Here is a 25607-nt window from a genome sequence, read left to right on the forward strand (position 1 = left end):
TTGACATTGCCGTAACATGTACATTCATGAACAGTGCAGACCAGAAAATTTTGACTACATAGCCTTTCGTCATACAAACAAAGTAATATAGAATTAAAGCGATATTTTAATGCGAAATGTAATAATTGAATGAATAAAACATATAAATAACATTTATATGATATTTGCCTTATTTATACAAATATTTTAAACATTCAAAATGACTAATGATGGTTATTACTTATTTACCTAATTTGTTCTCAATTATATTGCGCAAAAATAAAGTAGAAGTCTTGTGTAATACTTACTTATTATCGTTTGAAGTAGTTAAATAAGCTTACACATATTAGAATTTTGCCCGTTAAAACTAAAATAACCACGACATCAGCGTATAAAAACAATAGCTGTATTGAGGTTATCTGAGTAGCAACCAAAGTGCCAGAGTTGTACTCGCACAGTGACACACATGTTCTTTATATTTTTTAACATTGTACCACATATACTAATCTGTTTATAGATCTTGTGCCACAGTCCGTTCCTATATAGGCTGTTAAAACATTAATGTACTAGCGTGTTAACGTTTTCCTTGAAAAACACAACAACATGTGCTTTACCATACTATTCAAACGGCAAATTGCGTCCGTAGTTGATATTCCCTTACGAAATACAAACTGAGCGTCTGATACGTTGCAATTATACTCCATTAAGTCTGTTATTCAGAATAAAATCATGTCGCATTATCATCGCAGCCTGCAAACCATTGGTGAAAGTACCGGTCAGTGATGGTGAAAACGTGTTTTGCATAATTTAATATAAAGACATATTTTCTAAGTTATCTCTAGGCGATAGTGTCACCAATGATAAAACAATATATTCAACTGTGTACTAATGTAGATATGTACTTAACTCAAGTAACTATTATATTTCCATGTACATGATTGTGTGTGCTGTTTATTTATCGTAGTCTCACAGAAATGCAGATGACAGAACATCTAATTAATAGTATTAGAAAGTAAAGAAAATCTTTAAAAATTGGTCCTGTAATGTTTAATATATATAATAAAATTGACGCGATGTATTTAACGTGTTTTAGCGAACACGGAATACGAAATCATTCATTTGAGCTAAGATCAAGTCTCCCTTATACAAGAAGACGCTTCGCCCTGTTTCGCACTGCATGACCTTTTCTTGAAACAGACGGCTGCTAATTTTCAGCTCGATGCAAACTTCACATTTCATCCCTCTTTGCACGATCAGTTGATTCCACTGTGACCTTGCCACATCGTCGTCATAGTTGTTGAAAAGAATCTGAAATGTTAACATTGCTTAATGATCATTCTCATTGAGGTTGAAACAACTAAACCGCCACCCCTTCTCCCGCATCCCCCATCTTGCGTACCAAGTACTCCTGTATTATATTTTGGAATCCTGCGGAACAAAAATAAATTAATGTTGGTGTGTCACATAACTTTAAGTTTTGAGTTTCACATGACTACCAATAGAAGTATGTAGGCCTTAACTTTTGTCTACAGCGTTTTTAAACGCATTTTAAATGATGTTTTCATTACAGTTTTTATTTATTGGTCCGTTTAAACGCTTTTCAAGCAAGACACGTATGTGTGTATTACTAATACAAAGCTATTGTCTACCATGCTAAATTGACCGGATGTTTACAAATTGAGCTTCCGGCATTGATTTCCAGGCGTATATTTGATGTCTTATTCATTGTAATTTCGGCCGTGTCATACATAACGGGCTTATTTTGATATATATTCCTGGTCCCTGTGTTGGGTTGCATTTTATATGAATTGAACACTCAGCTTGTATTTCCAACCCGTGCATACCACAGTGTGTGTATACCTAGTGATAAATTGTGTCATAAATGCATCGTCGGAAGGCAATATTTTGCTTTGAATGAAGATTTAAAACAAGGATAACTTTGCTAGTTCTTCACCATTTTAAATGAAACTAAGCCCAGTCTACGCCGCTTACACCGCCCCGCCTTCGGGTATTTTACCAGAGTTTGATTAAGAGTTTAGCTTCTTAAAAAACTTCGACAAACCTCTTCACAAAACCGCTGCCTTATGGAGCACTTTCAAAACATTATTTTGGAAACAGGTTTGAAGAAACTAATCATTCGAGCAACTCCCCCGAAAGGTTGATGCGGGCTTATGCCCCGCCAGTCCCAGCGGAGAGAATGTTCCTACTTTACACAGATATAGATCTGATAGATAGGGGTCCCCGGTAGGAATGTTTCAGGGGGGCGACCTTAAACATGAGGGTCTATCACTTATGTCAGCTGACTCCAGTGCACTCATTCTCCTGGGAACGGGATTGTGGGGACCACAACTTAATTGCACCCAGGAGCTTTTCATTTACAATGACAAGCCCTGATGTTCTATGGTTTCTAATGAGAGTCATAATACCTAAAGGAATGAAAAACCTTACCAGGAGTTGATGAATGGGGATTCACGATCTTTGATCCTGAAACCGGGGTGTTTTCCTATGATAATAGGAATACTGGAGAGTCATATTCAGATAACGGGCTCAAAGACCGCAGAGCCGTTCGGGGTTAGTGAAAAATCCCCCAAATGTCAAGTATAAGTTCATCGGGAAGAGGAAAGGGTAGGATTTAGGGGCACACAGTCCCACTATATCAAATACACAGGATACCCGCATTTCATAGATAAAGAGAAAAGACATATACGGAATCTCATTACGATTCTTGGGGTTCCTACCACATTATGGAAAGATTGACATAGGGTTCAGACATAGCGGCACCAGGTCACAGAATCCCCCGATCACAATGTACCCATATACTAACAATGGTCGAAAGGAGTTTTCTACTGGGATGGAAGAGACCACAGGGAATTTGGGCACACACAATCATCATTACTGAGCAGGACAGTGACGCTAGCCAAATTGTTAGGTATGACGAAAACTACTTTTCCCATTGGTAAGTTGTAGGATTTGGTCCCACGTGCGGGGAACATAGTCGGAGTCCCCCTCCTGAGTGGAGGGGAAGGTGTCTTTATCAACTTAAAATGAGATTGTCCTAAGTAAAATGAAACAGTCATTTTTGCAGAGTCTAAACAATCTCTTGATCCGGGATCTGTTGTTGAGATACACCTTATGCAGGTCCAACCTTATGTTGTTGGTATACCCTTACTGAAAATGAGGTAAATGGGAACTTTTACATGCCCTCCCAAAATATGATGCTGCCTTTCCGTCGATTGGTTCCATAAAAGCCGAGAATAAGGTGTCCCAAACAAAGGGTGATGTAGTCCCTATTTCGGGAGGTTCCCCGTCGAGGTCTAGTCATCTCACCTGAAAATCCGAACAAATTGTTCCGAGGGTTAGGTTGACCTTCCTCAGCTTAGTTGTGGCTAAGTAGGGTCGCATTGAAGCTTCAGCCATAGTTGATACGGCGACAGAAGTGATTGCTATTTCTGACAACCTGTACAGGGGAATCAAATCAACGCCACCCGTGCTCAACCATGTGCATCTCATGAATGCGGGACGAGTTTATTCAATGACGGGTCATGCAGTTGTCCCCTTGAGCTTTTATATTGCAGCATCATTCTACGAAACTGTTCATGTGGCACCGAACGAAGATAACACTTATAAGGGGAAGATTTTCTGAGAAGGTTCAAAATAATTGTTAATCCTCGCAAATGTGTATTGGCGTTTGGGGGATGAAAGGTACCGATCCGTCGCGGTGACCAAAGAGTAGTCCGGCGGCCCGCGTAAACAAAGTTACCGTAACAAAAAGTGTGTTAGTGCCGTCCCGTTAAAATCTGGGATGGGAGAGTCTGGGCCTGACATGGTCGATTCCAGGAGGGTCTTAGGTCATGATGTCTAGTGCGCTATTTGGGTGTAGCATGGAACCTGTTCTGACAGCGATTAATCCGTCAAACAATTTTATGTACTAAATCGGGTTAGCGGAGCCTGCTCTTGTGGTTGGCGAAGACGATGATGATCTTATATTGGGAGACGATGTGACTGGGGGTTCCCCCGGAGACTGGCAGTGTTCTTATAGGAGTACTTGTTCTGATCTCCCTAGGGTGGCTATGGTAAAGATAACACCATAGCTTTTAAAGGAAATGCTTGAAAGGGACTATTTCCATTTGTCGGCAGGTCACTTTAAGACTTTTGGATATCTCCTGTTAGAATTTCATGACCTCTTTGCACAAAATGAGTTTGGCTTGCGGGACTTTCAGGGCATTGCAAATTCAATTGACACGGGCTTAGCCCAGCACATAATGAGGCATTATAAAACACTCCTGCACATTATGAGGGGGAAGGGGAGGCTCATATGCAATATCGGCTGACCTTCAGTACCGACTGCATAAGCTAAAACTTAACCCCCAAAAAGTGAGATTTATTCATAAAAATGGGCTCGAAAAACTTCTAGTGAGCAGGGCAAGGATACGGATATCCAGATGGTATTTTGACAATGGCGGTGGCATCAGAGGTAGCATCAGAGGTTGCAAAGTTATTGTACTTTAGGGGGAAGGGGATGTGGAATTGCACCTTGTCTTTCCGGGGGTTAGGTTGGGGCTAATGATAACATACCGTCCGGATGCATTAGGGGGTTGCTTAGTTACATAGTATTGTATTGTTCTCTTGTTTTTGCATCAAGTCATACAAATTATACATACACTTACTTACATTCAAATCGCAAAAGTAAAAATGGGTTGGTCTACAACTAATAAGAACAATAGTTTCAGCCCTTCCCTGACGGCACTGTAACGTCAATGTCAATAGATTTCTGCAAACCCACACTTTGACAAGGTCCTTATCCTAAACCCTCTATTTAATAAGAGGACACGACCATCAGGGGTTGAACTGAGAGAGAGCATCAGCGCAAGATTGTTGTTTACCCGGCAGGTTCTAAACAATAATTGTTCAAGGGCTAAGCGCTTCCATCAAACTGCCCTTGTTTGTCCTTTAAACGAATCAGCCAAGCCAGACTGCCGTGATATGTGCGTGCATCAAACGGTCTGACAATTTACTTATGTTTGTTCCACTTCCTAAAAGCACCGTGTGGAATGAAAAGGTGTTAATTATACTAAGCCAGGTCAGAAAATGGTGTAAATAGATTCGCCTTTCATTAAGAGAGGGGCCACTCCTTATAGTACATCAGCAACTGGACAAGTGCATGTACACTTATTGAGTGATCATTTGCCACCCCAAGGGGAGCGAAAGTTGGACATTTATGTCTCTGACACCGTCAGGGTCACTCAAAGGGCATGTGGGGTTGTCAGGGAGTAGTTCTTACACCAAGCAGCTGATAAACGATTAGGTGGGGGTCCTGTTTATATAAATGACCCTGCGGTTGGCAAAGGTAAACGTACGAACTAAGCTAAGCATTGGTAGAGCACAGGGGTTATTTGGGGAAACTAACACCGTATCTTTACAGAATCAAGCTTGAACATGCGGTAATGACGGCTAACCATGATTGCCTGAAGCCGTGTTGGGATGAGAACATCCAGAAATGGTTAATGAATCAAAAGGATTGATATGATGGGGCTATGGATATTTTAGATGTTGAAGAGGCATACTATGGCTTAGGCCTGGGAGGTTCATAATCATGTGTGGTGTCTATAAGGTACCTTATGGTACCATGGTGTTTGTGTTAATGTTGCCCTCATGAATTCCGTTGATTTGTTAAATGTTCGGAGTGTTCTCTCCAATGGAGGGGGAGGGACGCAAGGAATACGTTCGGGATAGGTAAATATGGTCGAAGCTGTGTGCCTTTATCCATGAAATCATTTTACTCAAACGCGTTATAATATACAGAAAAGCGTGAATAAATGCCGAACACTATGGTCCTTATCAAGGGTAATTCCACCCAATTTGTGCCTTTTCAGCTATTGAATACACGGTTACAATTATCAGTAATTGATAATTTCCTTTAGTAAGTAGTTAAAGGTTTGTAAATCAAACTTTATGTTTGCTATATTGATTATAAATACGAGTATCATTTTACAAGGAGGAGACAGGGACGCCCATTTGCGGAACGTCAAGGAAAACGGGCGGCCGCCCCGCCCTATTCTGGCGGACTGATGGAATATGTTGGTTATGACCGTGGTTTGGTCGTGGGTTGTTTCTTCCCGACAGCACGTCGGAAAGTGTGAGCCCCTCCCATGGCAACACTAGGGGATCAATGGGGTTTTGTCGTCCACTTTTCTCAAAAAGGGTCTTAGCCCGTTTGAGATTGTGTTCCCTCACAGTGATGCTGGTGTCTACCTCTGTACCCTGTTTCCTTGGTAGTGCCTGTGAGGGTGCTGCGAGCGGGGTCCTGATTGACTGCCTGGAACCGCGTTCAGACCATCTTGGGGTCTCACAGACACACAAAGAGCCAAAACACCAACCCTAACAGATCAGAACGCAGTACCAGACATCAGAATTATGGATGGTAAGATCTCAACACATTGTTTGTCTATAGCCATTGTATTTCACCCAGATGCTAATCGTTACTCCAATAATTATTTAAAATATAAAGCGGTGTTGAGAATATACTTCTGAATATTATTGTAATTATAATAAGAATAGTATTGACGCACCTCGTTGAAGGACGCAGTGGGTTGCATTTCAGTAAGGTATACCCCAGGTCCAAATCTAGCGTTGTACACAGACTGTTTTATCAGTCCACTATTTCGGATGAGCGTCGCCGACTGCAGGTCGGTGTAATGATATAAAACTAAAACGGACAATAATCATTAAACTTGTTAAAATCTTGTTTTTTTAACGATGAAATGAAATAGAGTAACTAAATAGATATAAGCTGAACATAAAACAGTTATGTATTTGACTATCGATAAGATGAAAACTTTGACTAAAATAAGTCTTACCTTTCTCCATCACCTTTTAAAGTTTTATGCTAAACGCTTCAAATCGAAACTTGGTATTTCTGGAAATAACCAGCCCACTTTCTTTGTTTGTGAAATTCAATCATTTTCAGAAAATGTAATAGTCACGCGAGTTGTTTACATGCCTTATTTAGTCGATATTTATTGTTCGTACACTTGTTTATGGTCACATTTTGCTGACAATTTAGGCAGTAAGAACTATAAGATACACATTAAATAACAGAAAATTACGAGGAAACCTCTCTGTATTTCCAAAGACTCGTACATTCCAATTTGTTCACATAATCAAGGATTGCAATGTACTTTATATCTATTGAATATTCTTTTGTAATTTTTAGCTTCCATGCTAAAACAATTAGTAGTTGTTGGCAGTGTTGCACTTCATATCAGTGACAATGAACAGTTTCAATCTGAGACTCTTGATTTCTTTCTTTGGATGCATTATGTGTTTCCATAGAATATCACTAATAAAACGTATTTGTCCCTCTTCCAGAACGTATTTATCTCTCCCAAAACAGTTTTATCACTCAATCAGAGTGCTCAGGTATTTTATTAATAACCTTTCAAAGAATGAAAAGCATATTTGCTGCAGAGACCGCAGATCTAAGACGCGAGATTCGATGCATTATCTTGCATGTTTTCTTTTGAGCATCGTCTACTCAACGTAAATAATGAATTGTCACTTGTCATTAAAAACATTTTCTTTTTTCCATCTATAATACAATTAAACCATATTGTGTACCCTAATTACCTTTACATGTACCGCCAGGAATACCATTGGGCTCTAAAGACCTTATACCTTTCTCAATGCACCATTAAGCAACCTTCCCTATAGGCTTTTGTCAGACGTCAATTGAATCCCATATAAATATTTTAACAATTGTATTGGTGTATTGGAGACCATTGAAACATTGTGTTGTGTGTAGTATATTCCAACATACTGACCAGATTTTTGCTCTTTGCCCTACTTTCTGTGTGTACTTTACCAGTTGTGTGCCACGTGACAAATTGTTTTCTCACACTGTAATGGTATATGTTGGTTATTAATACGATGCAATCCGATTGGCTACATCAATCTTAAATCAAATAAATACTTTTGATGATATTGAATACAACCCAAAATGTAGTCGGGTCATTTATCAACGTTAAAAACCTGACCTGAATATTCACATGCAAGGTATCTATAACCATGCGGTAAGAATTTCGGTTGATTAAAATGTTTTGCTTAGTCTATACGGCCGTAGTATATGTCCATATTTCTGCTGATCTCGACTGATACAAGTCGGAACATTTTGATAATTGTAGGTACAAATAGACTTCTAAGTACAGTGGTTGTGCTGTTTTTGTGTGTGTTTTTGCTGTAGCTAGCTAGATAAAAATGCACAATTTAAACATTACCCTTTGTGAAATTGAATAATCAGTATAATCACATGACTAAGCCTTGTTACTGTGTATTCTAATCTATTAAGTGCTAGATGAAACTAAAAAAGGGTTAACTCGTACATTAAAAAAGTAGACATGTTTTCTTTGCTTTGTATTCCTGAGCACATGCAGTTAATCGGTGTCTCAATGTTATCAGATAAATGATATACATGTAACTTGAAGCGAAGCAGAAAGAAGGCGTCTTGTACTATCTTTAAAACAAGTCACCTCAGACTTTATGTTCATATTAATTATGATGCTTAGGAGTAAATATTTGCACACACACACACCCACACCCACACCCACGCACGCGCACGCACGCACGCACGCACGCACGCACGCACGCACGCACGCACGCACGCACACGCACACGCACACACACACACACAAACACACACGCACACATCACGCACGCACATACGTACGTACTCACGCACGCACGCAGCACGCACGCACACACGCACACGCATACACACCAAAGCGTGCAGAGCAAATGTAGAAAAAAGGACTAAGTATATATTTTGAAATACCTGTATTTGTTTGGAAGACATACGCCGCGAATAGCTATTTTTTTCAGAGTAACGAATCATGCGTTTTTAGCTGAAATCTGTGGTCGACTGGTTATTAACGTGCTAAAACTTGTTGGTTCTACTTCCACGCGCTCATATAAATGGTCTGAAACCGAAGTCACATTGGTATTATACTTACGAAAGAACCAGTGGTGTATGTGAAACCGTGATGCATTCTGTTAATCTAATTTAGGTGGATTTTTATGCATTAAAACTCGGTCTGGAAAGATGATGGTTCGGGCCTAGGCTCGGCATTTCGTGAAAAGAAGCTAGCCAGAATGCGGGAGTCGCTTGTTCTTTTAATAAACACATAAATGCCATTTTTCTACTGACAGTCTGTGATGTTTATCTTAAATTTAATTTACTGTATAATAATGATTCTATTACTGATAAAAATGTTTATGCTGATCAGTATTCAACAACTGTTTTAATTAAATTGAATGTTAAAATGTGTCAATTATCAATGTCATAAAATGATCCCTTGACAATTTTTACGGGGTCAAAATGTAATGTTACAACGGCCGCCGGGTGCGATGGATAACTAGTATCACTAGTATCACATAAGTGATACATCGAGATATAAAAATGGGAGGAGGCTGGTAAATTGTGTTATGTGAAACCCTTTTGAAACTTTCCAATGCGGTAAACTGAATATTCAACTTAACACACATATAATACATTATCAATGATTCATGATTATCAACCCGTTTATCGTTCGCGGTGCTCAGGGTATTTTGGACTTAGAAGGGAGGGTCAAAGAGACGCATATATAAAATAAAACTAAGAAGTTCATGTTACACAAACAGTTGAATAGATTGTGGTAAATAATATTCAGGTAGAAAATGGTGTATTTGGTACGCACAGGGGAAGTGGGTTTACAGTTGATGTTATTCATTTTCGCATTTTAACTGTCACTTAAACCGCATAAGTATAAGTAGGTAGTAGTAAATTTAGTATTATGTATTCAATAGACAAAAACAAATCCGAAAATACATTCATGAGCATATGCAATATATGTGCATTAAATTAACAGTAATTATTTGGTTGGAGTAAATTTACCCAAACTGATTCAATTATTACCTCAAATTAACATAAGATAACAGAAGATACGCTGCGTAAACGAATGGTTTATAAATGTATTTGTTTAGCTGTAAATGCACGTATTAACTTTTTTTTATCACTGAAACACTACTCAGAGGCAAAGGAATTTCGAGATCTTCTGATTTTTATCTGTGTGTATAGGAGAGGTAAACATCACTTTAAAGATGGCGGAGAAGAAAGGTATATCAAGCTTAACCGATGCGTCAATCGAAAAGGTATGTTAAATATATTATGGAAGGCATAATTTGTTTTAATTACAAGTTATGGAATACATTCACTATATATGGACTATGTTCATATTTATCACAAATTATTTTGTATAAATTTACCCTGCTATTTTGATGTGTTTCTCGTTCTGAATGATGGTCGCGCACTCTGGTTACCTTTGTACAGTTATCCGCTATGTTTGCAGGCGTTCCAGAAGACTAATGAAGAATGTCGACGTCCTGACACGGAACTAGTTCGGCTAAGGGAGAATCAGTACGAAGACGCCTTTACTATTATCAAGAACTGGGACGAGCCGTTGGGAAAATCACTAAATTTACAATGGTCTAAAGAAAGGGAATCTTCATGGAGAAGGACGTTTGATGAAGGACTCTCGCTGATGCTTTTGGATAGTAACAATGGTGAAGCTATAGGTATACGAATTATAAAACAAGATGTCAAAAACAAAGAGATTGATCCAAGCAAAATACAAAACGACGCCTTGAGAAAAATACACACATTTATTCATCAAGAGGTTGAAAAATCCAGGTTTTATGAAAAATATGGTGTTGAAGAATCGTTTCATTTCTTAGGATTAGCTGTTTCAGAGAAGTACCAAAAGAAGGGACACGGTAAATATTTACTTGAAGTAGGAGTAGAATTCGTTAAAAACCTTGGAATATGTCCGTATATTCATGGCGAAGGATCGTCGGCGTATTCCCAGAAGATATACGAGAAAATAGGATTTGAGACACTGAAAGAAGTCGCATTTGAGGACTACAAAGTAAACGGTGAAATAGTATTTAAGAATACCGGTGTTCATAAAACATTTAAAGTATATGGACTTCACTGCATATAACGGACTCAATGATTATTCTGTTCACAATGAGTGCAATGTTAATGCATAAGATATGAAACACCTCTTAAATGTATATGGACTTTTACCTGTTGAATACCGTAAACAGCCTTTATAATTTATTTCGATCAACTCGCTTTAAAGGCCTGTTAATATGTAAATTGCCGTATGTGTTTTGTGCTATTTATCCTTGCTTTCATTATGAATACAAATAAACCGGATTATATCGCTTATTGATGTTTTTGAACAAGAACATATTTTATATTATGTATAACCGCATAATTATGCTAACTTTAATACGCCGTTTTGCAGTTTTGTGGTTTATTGGTCGTGTGTAACCTACTGTCAATACCAATACGGCATGGTTTAACTAAGGTGATAGTCAATAACAGACGTATGTAAGGTACACTGTAACTACATCATCAACTGTATATTTATGGATTTATTTCTTAAAATGAGTGAGATGAAATATGATTATATTTCCATGTTATTCACTCTCCTCAAATACATAACAATTATTAACGACTTAACCGAAAGTGGATTTGATATCATGTCGATGAGTCATGGGAAAACCACTTAAGCCACGGATGACATGAATTTGAGATGCAAGCGGTCGATACCAGTAAGACGCACATTGATGTTGTGATTTATAGCTGGAATATATGATTTCGCAGGTAATTATAACTAAAGAATTTGAAAGGCAGGTTAAGCCTGTTGTTATTGTTTATTTGGCCTCGTTAAACTTTAGCTACTATATACTATACTCGCATTTGTCATTTTTTACTTTCGTTTCAATTCTGACATGCACATATTTACTTTAAATCCATGCGAATTATTTCCTAAATTTGCTATCATTTACAGAATACTAACTCGAGCGTGAAACAATGAGTCACGAAGACCAGCTGAAGAACAAACTGTATAGAAACTGGGTAAAATCTTCACTTGCTCTGAAATACCTGAAGGATGGATTAGAAGGTTTTGTTGACGATCAGGCTAGTTTGATGCATGATGCATTTCTTACCTACCTCAAAGGACAGTTAGGTACCCCAGGTAACCTTTCATGCAATTGTAATCTGTGTGACATTATACCACATCATTGTGTAATCAATCAACCGTGTCGAACTGCAAATCCAAAAAACTGCAACTGTAAGGGAAAGTCACGACGGAAGGGGTGTCCAAAAAGTATGTGTGGTGTTATATACGACCTGATAGTAGATGAACATCAAAAAAATGATCCAATATGGTCGAATACGGATTCATCAAAATGGCTTTCCGACCATTGGGAGATTGCGAAATGTTTCCTCAGTACAACAGGGTACAAATCGACTGACAAAGAAGACATGGATTCGTCCGGTCTATTGAGCATTTGCATTAACTGCAGGTACATAGCTTCAGTGATCGCCAACATCAGGAATTTTGAACAGGTAAAAGCATGCTGATAGCCTTTGAAACTAGAATGATTAAACTCAACAAGGTTTAATCAGTTCAGAAAAAAGTTTGAAAAAAATACCATATCCTTTGTTCGTTGATTTAGGCCCGAGATCTTCGCAATACCATTCTTCACTCCGGTACGTTCGAGTTTCAAGATGGCGAAGTCCAAACATTCATTGCCAAGATGATCGATGTTCTTTCTGATGGTGACGTTCTGAGCAAGGATGTTAACGCATTAGCAGCTACTGAGAACCTCAAAAAGGTAAAATTGAAATTACATATTTTTAAATACCATATTGTACGGTTAGACTAAAAACGGTTTTAAAACGACTGTTTTTTTTTGTTTTATGCACGTGAACATATTGTTCTAAAACTTTTGCACTTTACCTTTAAATTGAAAAACGTCGAACAATATTGGCAGAATTTGCCTACTTAAAAAACACACGGTTTCATGTTTTATACTATGTAAAGAGTTATATATATATATATAGGTTTATGAACAAAAACCCCAAGTCTACGATAGTTTAATCGTTAATATCATTAATGTGTCTTAAACATTATAAAGAAGAATCATTCAAATTATCAAATTCACATGAGATAACATGTGTTATTGATGATCTACATTAATAGGCCATGTGTATTGAATTTTACTGGTGTAAAGCATTGTTCATCCTTACTCATAAACGTTTAATAGGTTTATGCAGCTAAATAGTTATACATTTGAGTATGAGAAGTATTTCTGGTTTAAATCACTGTTGCCTCCCTTGCATCATAATTCAAGTATGCCATATTACCATTTAACAAGTTATTTCAAATGGTAGGAATCTCAAAAATGGATCAAATGCAGAAAATTTATTTGGTTGAATTCATGTACTTAAGTATGTGATTAGGTTATTTTTTTTCATTATTTCGATAGGCAAAGCATTATATATAAATCGTGTACAAGGTTCTCTTATTAATTTAATAAATTTCTTTTCTGAACAAATGCCACGTTTGACGTTCAATAAATTCGTATTTCTATTTATAGCTACAGATGGAAGACTTTAGTATTTCTTCTCAAGAGGCAGACGCCATGTGCGCAAGTGCCCGGGAGGAAAATTACTTGAAGCTTAAGCTCTGTAAGTGCTCATTGCAATCCATAAGGCCAAAAACATAATATCTGTGTTTCCGGTAACATGGCGAAAAATAATAGAGTCGGTCGGTCGGGATTTTTTTTTTGCAGTTTCTATATCATGCAATTTTCTGTTGAATTAGATCAATTATGTTATATCTAAGCGTTTCAAAATTTACAAAAAGTCAGAGCTGAAAAAAGCTATTCAGATATTTTAATGTCTGAAATCATTTCCTTACCTTCGACTACCATATTTTCCCGCCAATTTTGCCCATGAAATCTGGTGTTTTTTGTATGCAATACTCGTTTATAAGTCGCGATCGTTTTTTAGAACAAATCCAGCACTTCAATTTCTACAAATCAGTGATAATGTTCTACGCAAACAGTCAATTATCAACTAAATTTGTTAATTTGCTTGAGGAAAATCGCCGATTTTCTTGTCAACTGTGAGCTCCTTAAACTAGGCCTTCGAGTGGAGGCAGGTTGAAAATAGAACAAGTAAACGCGGATATTTTTTTATTTTACTTTTCTTATTTTCGTACAATCAAAGTTTCATTAATATTTTTTATAGTGAATTCAAAAATTTCGGTCATTGTTATAAGATTCTCAGACAACGATTATTGATTATTATTTTTTCGATCGTATGGTATTTTCTTACCAACCTAGGCGAAATGCTGGCAATCAAATGGGATCATACGGTATCCGACTGACCGAATTAAATACAAACCATAGCCACACGCCTATGATATTATCACCGCTCGTGCTCTGACGTCACAAATTGTAACGTTTGATCTGCAGCCGACACATTCCAATAAATGTGTCGTTAACTTTTGAAGGTTTTTGTTTGGATTTCAGTTGATCGGACTTATTAAATAAGGCGAAATAAATAAAGATTGATCTTTGCGGATAAATTAATGTAACGATTAATGAAATGTGTATTGGAACCTGGCAGTAAGCCTGCATGAATTCGCAAAGCCTAATCGTAAGAAGCCTGCATGGTATACGCAAAGCCTAATCGTAAAAAAGGAAGTTATTTTTTAGACATGAATAAATAACACCGTGAGCTATAATCCTAAATATTTTCATTTTAAAGACAGCAAAATATGTCTCTTGTGATTAATCACGTGTTTGGACCGTAAACATGCGTTTGCCAATTTGAAGATATCGGACAGGGTTCGCCGCCCTCGCCATTTTGTTTTCCTGTTGACATAGCGTCTCGGTAATACATAATAAGGAATGAACGTTTATTCCCCGGGGACATAGAAAGACAAACAACGAAAATAATGACAATATATTTAAAAAATAAATATTTTTTTTTACGATAGAATTGATATTTATTTTTTTTACTTTTATGTCTAAAAAAAGATTATGGTCGGCGAGGAAAAAAATAGGGTCGGTCGGGTTACCGGAAACACAGGTATTCTTTTTTGCCTAAGTGTTTTTACATACGTTTTTATATGTCACATTATTTAACAGGAAACCGATGTTCTTATGTGGAGTAATAATAGTTTCTATTTATATTTTAACAGTCAAGTACACTGTACTTTAAAAAGTTAAATAGTATTGTAATTATTTGTTGGTATAGTTGAAAATAGTGACATGTCGGATATTACCTTCATAATAGGCCGAAACATGTCGATTAAAATGTTTATTGAAGAAGTCCTAAATAATATCCCTATTATATCACATTGATCGGAAAATGCAGAAATATATAAATTGTCTCATCATGTAAAAGTTATCGTTTTCGTTTCGAAGGCATCATCTTTTCGTGCATTTACTAGGTACGCTAAATCCGTAATAAGCATCACGCATGTAAGATACGATTAGGGAATTGATGGCAGATTGTTTAAATAGGTGAATTGAACACTGAACCTTTATCTGTTCTGTGTTAAATTTGGCCAAGATTTCAAATCGAGTTTATTATGAGTTTGTGAAGTCAAGTAGTTTGATGCGAACATTAAAACAAGTCATATACTGTGACTAATGAATTGTAACAAATTGTTTGTTGATTAACCCCAAACAAATGCATGATAAAGTATCAAATCAAAACTACATCTATTGACATTTATCACTCTGTTGTTATCATTTCATTTTTCGATAAAACGTTAATATTTCAGACTTGGAAGAAGATCTGAAATCGTTCAACAGAAAACACCATTCTTCGGTCCCACTTTCGTCGTTTTTGGAAGAGAACGAAGTACCCCTGGCAGAATTATATGTCCAACCAGCGCTTTTTTCTGTTGAAAGTCTTGGCTCCTCTTTCGAAGGACTTCGTTCAAAAGAAAGACGGAAGGTCAAAAGCCTTCATGAGATATTTCACAATCAATCAAAGAGGTGCAATGAAATATATCTATCTGCAGATGCTGGTTTAGGGAAAACGGTCTATAGTAAATATCTTGCAAACCTTTGGTGTGATTCAATATACCTCAACCAGGAATCGGTGGACCTCGAAACTACCCGAAATTTCGAACCAGGCGATCTCGAAACCATCCGCAAGTTTGATTTCGTGTTCATTATTTTGCTTAGAGAGTGTCTTGAAGATGAATGCGATGTCGATGTTATGATATACAATCAAGTAATTTCACAATTACCAAGATTACAGTCGTATTCTCTTGCATTTGTGGAAAGGGTCTTGACATGCGAACACTGTCTAGTTGTTCTGGATGGGCTAGATGAATGGAAACACCCAGAGAGGGCTGTCTCAAAGTGTCGATTGAAAGAATCAAATGTACCTCACAGAAAATCACGAGCCAAATGCACTATATTGACAACAACCCGTCCCTGGAAGATAGACGTGATCAATTTGAAAACCAGTCAAATTGATCGACATATTGAAATAGCTGGAATTGAAGGCAAAGCTTCGGAAGAATTGATACAAAATGTCATGCTCAAATTTGAAGATGAATGTATTAACCTTTCCGAATGTTCAACGAAGCAATTTTACGACGAACTGCAGAAGAAACACATCAGTCATCTTCAGAAAATTCCACTGCTTTTAATGCATCTTCTTTGTGTCTGGTGTGATGACATGCAACTGGGAGACTCCATGTGTGATGTTTTCTGTGATATTATAAACTTGAACCTCTTCAGAGCTGAGAAGAAAGATGAAAACTTGTTTCAAGATACAGGCGAAGGAGTCGAAAACAAAACCGTTCAGGACCTATTTGATAGCAAATATCACTCAACAATACAGGCATTGGCGAAACTAGCATTCAATGCATTATTTGACTCACATCGCGAGAAATCACTGCTATTTAGCCGGTCGGAAAGTATCAAAACACTTGGAGAAACAGTTTTTCAGAGGGTTTTGAAGTCTGGTTTATTGACACAGCGGAAGGTTATTCGGAAATTAACTAGACGGGAGTCAGAAGTGTCCTTTCCGCACAAAACATTCCAGGAATTCTTTGCAGCCGTTCATATTTGTCTAGAGTCCGGCAAATCGGAGATGCAGCTGTCACTTTTGACAATGTGCTCTACTATGAACACCATACTGGAGTTCTCAAAAGTGTTCATATTTCTTAGCGGTCTGTCCCCTGCAACCGCTTCAGAGATATTTTCCAAACTTCAGCCTGCAATAATAGCTAGTAAGGAGCGAAAAATGTATCTTGCTCATGGGTCTTTGCTGAAGTATTGGGAAGATGTTGCGCCACTAAAGGACTTGCAAGACATGTTTTTATCATGTCAAATGGAATACGAAGATAGAAAGCAATGCCGCAATGAACCATTTTCAGTTAGCGTTTGTGACGTGTTCATAGACGATACAAATAAAATAAATCAAGCGTTTTGGAACTTAACATCCGATACGTCGATTGCGAATACACTGCACATCAATGACGTAAACACTTCTGAAGATTTCAAAAACGTATTAAGTAAAATGCCAACCAATTATTTGTCTCAACTCGAAAGACTTGATATTTGGGCCGTTGCCGGCGAAACTGAAATTGATCATTTATTTACCTGTGCGAAAGAAACATTGAATATTTTGATATTTCATTCTGGTTGCTGGAAAAGCATGCGTTGGGTGGAACATTATGTCCCTCTTTCAGAGAAAGCGTTTAATGCCATGTGTCTCATGATGAACCTTGAAACTTTGTCACTGTGGGACTTGCATCTTACACACAATCAACTAGTGGAGTTGAGTTCTAGTCTTGAAAAGAAAACTTGCATTAAACAAATTGGATTGGGGGACATTCACTGTTTAGATCACGGTGTTTCGTGCAAAGAACTGAGTCTTGACTTGTCGAAGCAAACAAGTCTGAAAATACTACAAGTGAACTTACTTCCATATTCACATGTGATGGTCCCGGAGTCGATCGAGGACTGCGTACTGGGAGCATTTTTTGATTCTTGCGTATTGAAGACTTTATTTGAAGGACTACAAAGATCAACCATGCTACGCGTCTTCAGCTGTTTTGAGCTGAAGAGTGAACAAGATATTGATCTGATGATTAGTGCAATTCCCAAACTACGGGCACTCGAGACTATGCTTTTACACCGAACCAATTTAGGGGACAAAATAATGACGATATCGAAAGAAATGCTAAGTCTATCTGTGATCAAATTAAAAAGAGTACGTCTCTCGGTCAAATGCCTGAAAACACTTACAGAGCAAATCTCCGATTTCCATCAGCCAATAACAATTGAACTTGTCGGATGTGAAGTAACGACTAGGGATGACTTTGAGCAATTTAAAATAGATATTATGGCGTCTAGATCATTCAATGTTATCGAAAACAGCATTGACCAATTCAAACGATCAAGGTTCGTTTTCCAGAGAAGAAAGTGACGTTGCATGAAATCATTCTGTGTTCAGATAATAATTCTCAAGTTCAGTGCGAAAAAGGACAAGTGCAATATTATACACATACGACTCGTAACGGATTTATTTTTAATTTTATTCTTTATTTATTTTAAGTTTAGAGATTACAATATATACCTAGCAATACTCTATATCTATAAATATATATTGCCTATTGAAATGCTATGTGTGTTTCATTGTTCAAAGATGGTAACATTTATCAATAAACATATTTTAATGTATACAGTATCATGAGTACAATGTGTGTTGTATTGTTTCTTTGCTTGTTTCTCGCTCCATATATATTGGGCAGGGAACCAAAACTGAATGAGCTTCTTAACGTGCTCATCATTAAGTAAATGGCTGTTTAAGAGGATATTCAGATTGGAACCATTTCGATATAGTTTGGACATTGGATACATTAAATCTACGAAATATGACTTCGTGCTATGGTAACATCTACGGAAGATAAATTGTTAAAGTCTCAAAGAACTTTAAGCATGGAGTAACTTCCCCTTCCTCCAAAAATAAATGTTGATATAAGTTATTGACGAAAATATTGTCTGGATACCGTGTGAATAAAACCGATGTTTTACCAATTCGACTAACGTAATTATGGAATAGACAATGTAAAAAATGAATTGTTCAAATATATTAAGAATAATAATATATTGGATATCTTTTTAAAATAATCAATCATGTAAATCAACTATATCACACACATCGTAACCGTCATAATTCCTGCGTCGCACATATGTAATATGAGTTTAAATGACCGCAACATTTAACAGATTTTGAGGAAATTTAATAATTATTAAGGGAGGGAACTCTTTATCAGCGCCGAATGCTATCATATCCGCCCTTCTTTATTTTGGCGCCTTTCTCACTTGTTATTGAGTTTTAATCCGGTTCGGACGTGTGTTTTTTATGTTGGTCTATGGTTGGTCTTTTTAATGTTCCCTTTACTCACGAAGGACAGCACATCGTCTTCAAGAACGAATTATGAAAAGGCTATAGCGAAGCCTCAACATCAGATTAACGGTGGTCCCTGGTATCCATATAATGGAAGAGGCGCAAAACGGTGCATTGAACTAGAACGTGGAAATCAGTGTGTAAAACTGATTCTTGATGTGGAATACCATGCATGACATTTCTTTTCTAGTTATGCGGTAAAGTACAACAGCGTCTTCACAGTCGATATGTGACCATGCATAGATTTCAATTCACTATCACACGTGCTAGATTGAGGCAGAACACAAGTGACAGCGCAAGCATCCAAAAAAGGCCTTTCCATTTACTGGCATTGGGTACACCGCAGACATAGGTGGGCATTTATTTTAGTTCACATCACTGTGTAAGCAACTAATCCATTGATTCGATTTGGAGAAAACGCACGCCCAGATGTTACACATAGTGCTTGGCTCTTGAAAACTGGAAGGGCACAGCCATATGCAAGCAATTAGAAAGCGAGTGTATTTCTGCATTCAATTTCTTATTTTTTTACCTTTAAAACACTATAATTTATGCTTGACGTTTTGTCTACTTCAACAGAATACAGTTATATCCGAACGAAAATGTCCTAAATCTGCTTTACAAAGTTCCCTTTTTCAATTGAGCATGTTCTTCTTGAAAATAAGTGATGTATAATATATAACATTTAATCTAATATTGTACTACGATAATAGTCGATGGGAAAATCATTCACACTTTTCAGGCTACACTTTGTAACGACACTAACACAAATTAGTTGTTTCCTCACATCAATAAAGATGATGAATACAGCTAATGATGGGATTCCTGTAATCAGATAATGGTTCTGAACATGATTTTCTAAACGGAAGTTTTCAAAGGCACAACGAATATATATGTTTAATGACAGGGATTGTATCTGACGTAATCATGTTAGTGCATATCCCATTCATTGCATTGCCTTTGATAACGTTTGTCAGAGGAAATACGATTATGCAGATTCAGCAATATGCTCTACTTTATGTGATCATGAATTAAATATGTCTTCTTCACTGGAAGATTGCAAATCTGAATGATCCATGCGACTACTGTGGTAGTCCAACACAGCCTCCTTACAGGAATGAATGAGACTTACAACACAACTTGACCAAAAACATTGGGTGCTGCATCATTTAGATGCACAGTGTATTTTGTCAACGCAGCGCCTTAATGCGCTTAAGTACATAACCCGGTATTTTAAGGCAATAATTAAATAATGCTTATGGCAATGTATGGCACGGATTGTTTGAATGCCTGATGCTTGCCTGGAACATCAGAACGTTTTTTTTTGTAATTTCCAGTTATTACTATAAAGTGAAAACAGATTCGGCCATACGGGTTCTTCATCTTCAACATATCTACTTCTGCAATAAGTACAATGTCTTCTCGGTTATTTACAAACGTTAATTCCATGTTGAATAGTTAGTGCATCATTACTTATCACAATAGTTACTCTTTTTCAGATACTCGTACATGGAAAACTTAGAATACAACCTACATTTTCAGCCAATGAGATTGCAGATTGGCAACCATTAAGTAGTAGACTTAATCAATAAGAATTTCAAAGTTCGAGGGAGTTTAAAGGTTCGCCTACTGCCAATCATCCGATACACACTCCCTACGTCAGATTTTGCGTCGACAATGTATCAGCCAATGCGGTTGTATCCGCTAGGGGACACGTTGACGAACATTGTATTTCTACAATATTGACACAAAATCACGGTGACATGTTGTTACTTTACCTAGAATGCAGTGTTTTTACTAAAGATGTTACGGGTTGCGAAATACAACGTAATTGGACGTTCTACATTTAGCTATACGTATATGACTATATTCTAGTAAGGCCTATATGTACGCACAGCCATACCCTTCATGCAATACCCCTGACGATAACGTTTTTAACTTTATTCCATTACACTTGATAAGATTCAATCATTAATTCGCCCAAATAATACTGAACATGATTCGTCACACTTTCTAATATCAGGCCAAGAACAGTAACTATTACCAAAGTCGAGTAGACATTTGCTACGTAGTTTTGTAGTTGAGAATAACATAACCACAATACAGTACGGCATTGCTTTTTCACAATTATATTTTTATATTCATAGCTCCGCCCAAACTACATATATATTGGATGTCGAACACCGACCGCGAGGTAACTGAACACTTGCCTTTCAGCTGCATTATCTAAATGACGTTTTAATTTATTTAGAATACAATGAATAAAAATACAGGATTAGAATCAATTTCTCGGGAGACAATACAGGAGGTGAATTTAAATTTTATTCTATTTTCACAAAATTATTTGCTTGAAAACGTATACATTGATATAAGGAGTCAAGTGTTCTTCATCGATACGATTGATGTTTATTTATCAATGAATTATATATCATATAACAGGGATCATTTTAATAAACATTACCCTTGGAGGTTTTATCCTCTGATCGTAAACATTGTTTAACTATGCTGAAAGGAATGTAACCACCTCTTGAGTAGCTTTCCGAAATGTGCCAGATTATGAACCGTCGCTTGTAGGCAAAACATAGCGTCAATACAGTTCGTTCAGTTTCAATCAAACGGTCCCGTTCCTTCACAATTAATCAACATATAATAATTGTATAACGCTAATATGCAATGTTTATATATTCACACATACTTATGTAATATACAGGTTACATGCCCTGCTGGTCCATATATAATAAGTTGTATGTAATTAGTTATATTAGCTCGTTCATATTCGTATTAAAACGTCCACACTATGGTCCGGTTTTTACGGTTTACTGTATAGGTTGAAACGTATTATGATAATCAAGATAATAACCATGAGAATAACCACGATAATCGCATTCTGAAAATAGACAAATACAATCATAAGAATAAGATAATGCTTAATCGTATACATATTATATATATACATATATCAGATATAATTTATCCTTATAAATCAACAGTATATGTAAACGCGATTTATAACAGTTTATAACAATGAAACGTGACATAAATCTAGTGGCTACGATGAAAACAATAGTACATAAACACAAGTCTTAAAAAAGTACAATGACATACAAAACCTATCCGACTGTACATACAATACAATCAAGCACACACACAACAATAGCTTACCATTTGTGAAATGAAAGGATATACACGTTCTCAACCTTCTCCCTCTAGGAATAGTCCATGACAGGTAAGCTGTAATAAGGATTATTTTAAAAGTTTAAAAGATGTAGAAAAGTGATTGTAAATAGATTAGAATTTGCCGCCATCTTGAATTCGAGAAACTCGTGCAGAAAAGTAAATGTGTACCAAATGCATAATTCATCAATACAAAGCACATATCAACTCATTGAAAATACAGAAAGGGTAATTGCAGATACAATATCAGAAATAATACGCACCAAAACATATGTCCAAATCCTGAACAAGAAGTCCAACCTCCTTCATCAAACTATGAAAAATAACTGCAATCATGTGACAGATCACAAATTGCATATTAACCTATGCCTATATGGTCGTGGTCGAAAGAAAAGTAATTGAAAATTCAATGGTCACAGTGAATGAACTAAACGAGCATAAAAAGGTTACATACAACCAATTCCTAATCCATACAAAGAATTGTACCCTGTTACACATATTTGTTATATACAATTATTAATCCGTCCATTCTTCCTAAAGGCAATGCGACTCCTTCTTGCACACAATAAACACTCATACATAATTCACATCGGCTCTTGAAGATAACCTGTGTGCTAGATCTTGCTCTTCTGCGTTGAAAGTAAAATACAACACTTTAATACAATAATGATAGTTTCAATATCTGGTATACACGCATGTATGGTTTATATCGGCCCTCGAAGATACCATTTGTGTGCGAGATCTTGCTCGACTGCATTGAAAGTGAAATATCTCACATAGATACAATAATGATAGTTTAATATCTGGTATACACTCATACATGATTTAAATCGGCCCTTGAAGACACCAATTGTGTGCCAGATCTTGATCAAATGCGTAGAAAGTATAATGCCTCACTTAAATACAATAATTTTACTCTATAGTTATTTGAAATTTAAGCAAATGAATGTAAATGACATAACAATAAATCAACGTGAGAAGACGACAAGAACATATATTAACATACTTTATTTCAAAAGCGAGCTAGATAATTGTCTAATGAATACAAACGGTAGAACTATGTTTGCTTGAAGCTGTTATAACCTTAATGTGTGTTAAATTGCCTACCAAAATGGGTAGAAATAAGTGCTGTTTTGATGTCATTTGGAAAGTGGTGGTAGGGTATAAAGTCTCTTTCACCTTGGCGAACGCATCGTTAACGTTATTTGAATGAGGATTAGTTCTCGGAAGTAATGTGTAGAGTTTCACGTCAATCACATGTTGATGACATACTTTAATCTTAAGGAGAAACCAATTCTATTGACATACTTGACTTAAAATATACTTCATTAGCAACCAATTGTATACAACACTAATAAGTTTCAACATGTTATCTTTTAGTTAGTTTGTTAATTGAAATATTTCAAATGGTTATGATATAAATTGTTGGATGAATATTGAACAATTCATAAACGTTGTTGACGAATAAGTCTAATAACGCTTACCATATATATAATAACAGTCCCCACGAGGTAGGTTCATATCTGAATCAAAACGGTATGGCCAAATAAAAATATTACAAACGTAGTTTTGTATGAACTAAGTCATCCTTATTGTTTGCAGGCATTTCGGAAGACAAAAGAGGATATGCACTTGCCATTCGGTGAGCTTACGCTGATTACAGAAGACAGGTACAAGGATGTTTTAGAAAAGGTCCAAGAATGTTTCGTTATCGATGAGCCTATTGGAAAAGCTGTAGGCATTAAGTGGTCCCCATTTTTGAATCATTCTGGTTAAAGGCGCTAAAGACAGGAATATCATTGATGGTTGTTAATCCCGAAGACAACGATATCATTGGCTTCCGAATAAATGAATACTCATTAAGAAAAGAAAATATGCCGGATTTGAATAAGCTGATGACGAGAGTCTGAAAATAAAGGATGCGTTCTTGCTTTATGCAATAGGGAAAGCGAATATCTACGACCACTACAGCACTGATGAAGCCGTTCATTTCCTTGGACTTGGAGTCACAAGGAAATATAGAAAGCGAGGGTTTGGGACCTTGCTTATGGAAAGTGGAATAAAGTTGGCCAAGAACCTCGGCATCAGCCCTTGCTATATCACAGGTGAATGTTCCTCGAACTTTTCAAAGAGGATTTATGAACGGTTAGGTTTTGACGTTTTGTCTGAAACGGCCTATGAAGATTTTGAAATCGAAGGAAAGAAAGTAATTCAGAATACTGGAGAACACAAATCGATAAAGATCTACGGGAAAGCGATTTAACATTGGGCATGCAATGTGCCCCGATTAAAAGTGTCGTTTTACCAAGTATCAAATGTATTGCAATGTTTTGTTATACACTCGGCTATATAATCTTATTGTATTTCCTCAAAAAGACATACAAGATTTTAAGTTCATAGACTCAATAAATCAAACATTTGTTCTCTGTTTGTTTATGATATATATACAATCTGTAACTGCATCAAGTGACAGGGCCTTTTCTTTAGTACCCACGGTTCCGACTATCGGACCCATTCCCTAAGCAAAATATATGCTATTATTCCCAATCTTCGGGAAAAAATCCCAATAATAAATAAAAAAATTAAAAAAAAAACATATGAAAGTCTTAACCTGTACTGTTCAACATCCTTATAAATAATGCTGTAAAATTTTTGGATAGTTGATTTCAGAATTTGCTTATTTTCATCACATTCAGAGATCAGTATGAAATATTACTGTCATGATTTATTGAAATATTTTCACCCCTAAACCCTCTATTTAAAAAGAGGACACGACCACCCGGGGTTAAACCGAGAGAGAGCATCAGCATAAGAGTGTTGTTTACCCGGCAGGTTCTTAACAATCATTGTTCAAGGGCTAAGCGCTTCCATCCAACTGCCGTTGTTGGTGCTTAAAACTCATCAGCCAAGCCAGACTGCCGTGATATTTGCGGGCATTAAACGGCCTGCTTATTAACTTATGTTTCTTCCACTTCGTAAAAGCACCTTTGGAAATGAGAATGTGTTAGTTGTACTTAGCCAGATTACAAAATGGTGTAAATTGATTCGCCTTTATTGTAAGACAGGGGCCACTCCTTACCACCCATTAAAAACTACAGTGGAGCTGTACATTTTT

The 25607-nt window shown here is 36.7% G+C and overlaps 2 protein-coding genes and 2 long non-coding RNA genes across 4 annotated transcripts; 3 read left to right on the forward strand and 1 right to left on the reverse strand.

The window, feature by feature from the left end:
- Positions 1–9681: 9681 nt before the first annotated feature.
- LOC128243633 (arylalkylamine N-acetyltransferase 1-like) lies at positions 9682–11237 on the forward strand. The gene is made up of 3 exons (XM_052961514.1): positions 9682–9699; positions 10088–10161; positions 10359–11237. Exons 2-3 carry the CDS (start codon positions 10111–10113, stop codon positions 11007–11009), a joined length of 702 nt encoding a protein of 233 aa, XP_052817474.1. The 5' UTR covers positions 9682–9699; positions 10088–10110; the 3' UTR covers positions 11010–11237.
- A 139-nt stretch (positions 11238–11376) lies between these two features.
- LOC128243618 (uncharacterized) lies at positions 11377–18601 on the forward strand. The gene is made up of 5 exons (XM_052961495.1): positions 11377–11680; positions 11868–12430; positions 12541–12699; positions 13465–13555; positions 15666–18601. Exons 2-5 carry the CDS (start codon positions 11891–11893, stop codon positions 18332–18334), a joined length of 3459 nt encoding a protein of 1152 aa, XP_052817455.1. The 5' UTR covers positions 11377–11680; positions 11868–11890; the 3' UTR covers positions 18335–18601.
- Positions 18602–21488: 2887 nt separating this feature from the next.
- Positions 21489–24916, forward strand: LOC128243642 (uncharacterized). Its single transcript, XR_008262865.1, has 2 exons — positions 21489–21626; positions 24095–24916. It is a non-coding gene; the product is annotated as an uncharacterized LOC128243642 (long non-coding RNA).
- LOC128243646 (uncharacterized) lies at positions 21639–23163 on the reverse strand. The gene is made up of 3 exons (XR_008262872.1): positions 22756–23163; positions 22481–22549; positions 21639–22205 (listed from the first exon to the last, which is right to left on the reverse strand). It is a non-coding gene; the product is annotated as an uncharacterized LOC128243646 (long non-coding RNA).
- Positions 24917–25607: the final 691 nt, after the last annotated feature.

Source organism: Mya arenaria, chromosome 8 (genome assembly GCF_026914265.1).
Source record: "Mya arenaria isolate MELC-2E11 chromosome 8, ASM2691426v1".
NCBI classification, from domain to species: Eukaryota; Metazoa; Mollusca; class Bivalvia; order Myida; family Myidae; genus Mya; species Mya arenaria.

Coding starts and splice junctions, on each gene's coding strand:
- LOC128243633 (XM_052961514.1), top strand. CDS start 10,111: ATGGCGGAGAAGAAAGGTATATCAAGCTTAACCGATGCGTCAATCGAA. Junction 10,162..10,358: donor CCGATGCGTCAATCGAAAAG/GTATGTTAAATA, acceptor CTATGTTTGCAG/GCGTTCCAGAAGACTAATGA.
- LOC128243618 (XM_052961495.1), top strand. CDS start 11,891: ATGAGTCACGAAGACCAGCTGAAGAACAAACTGTATAGAAACTGGGTA. Junction 12,431..12,540: donor ACATCAGGAATTTTGAACAG/GTAAAAGCATGC, acceptor TCGTTGATTTAG/GCCCGAGATCTTCGCAATAC. Junction 13,556..15,665: donor TTACTTGAAGCTTAAGCTCT/GTAAGTGCTCAT, acceptor TTAATATTTCAG/ACTTGGAAGAAGATCTGAAA.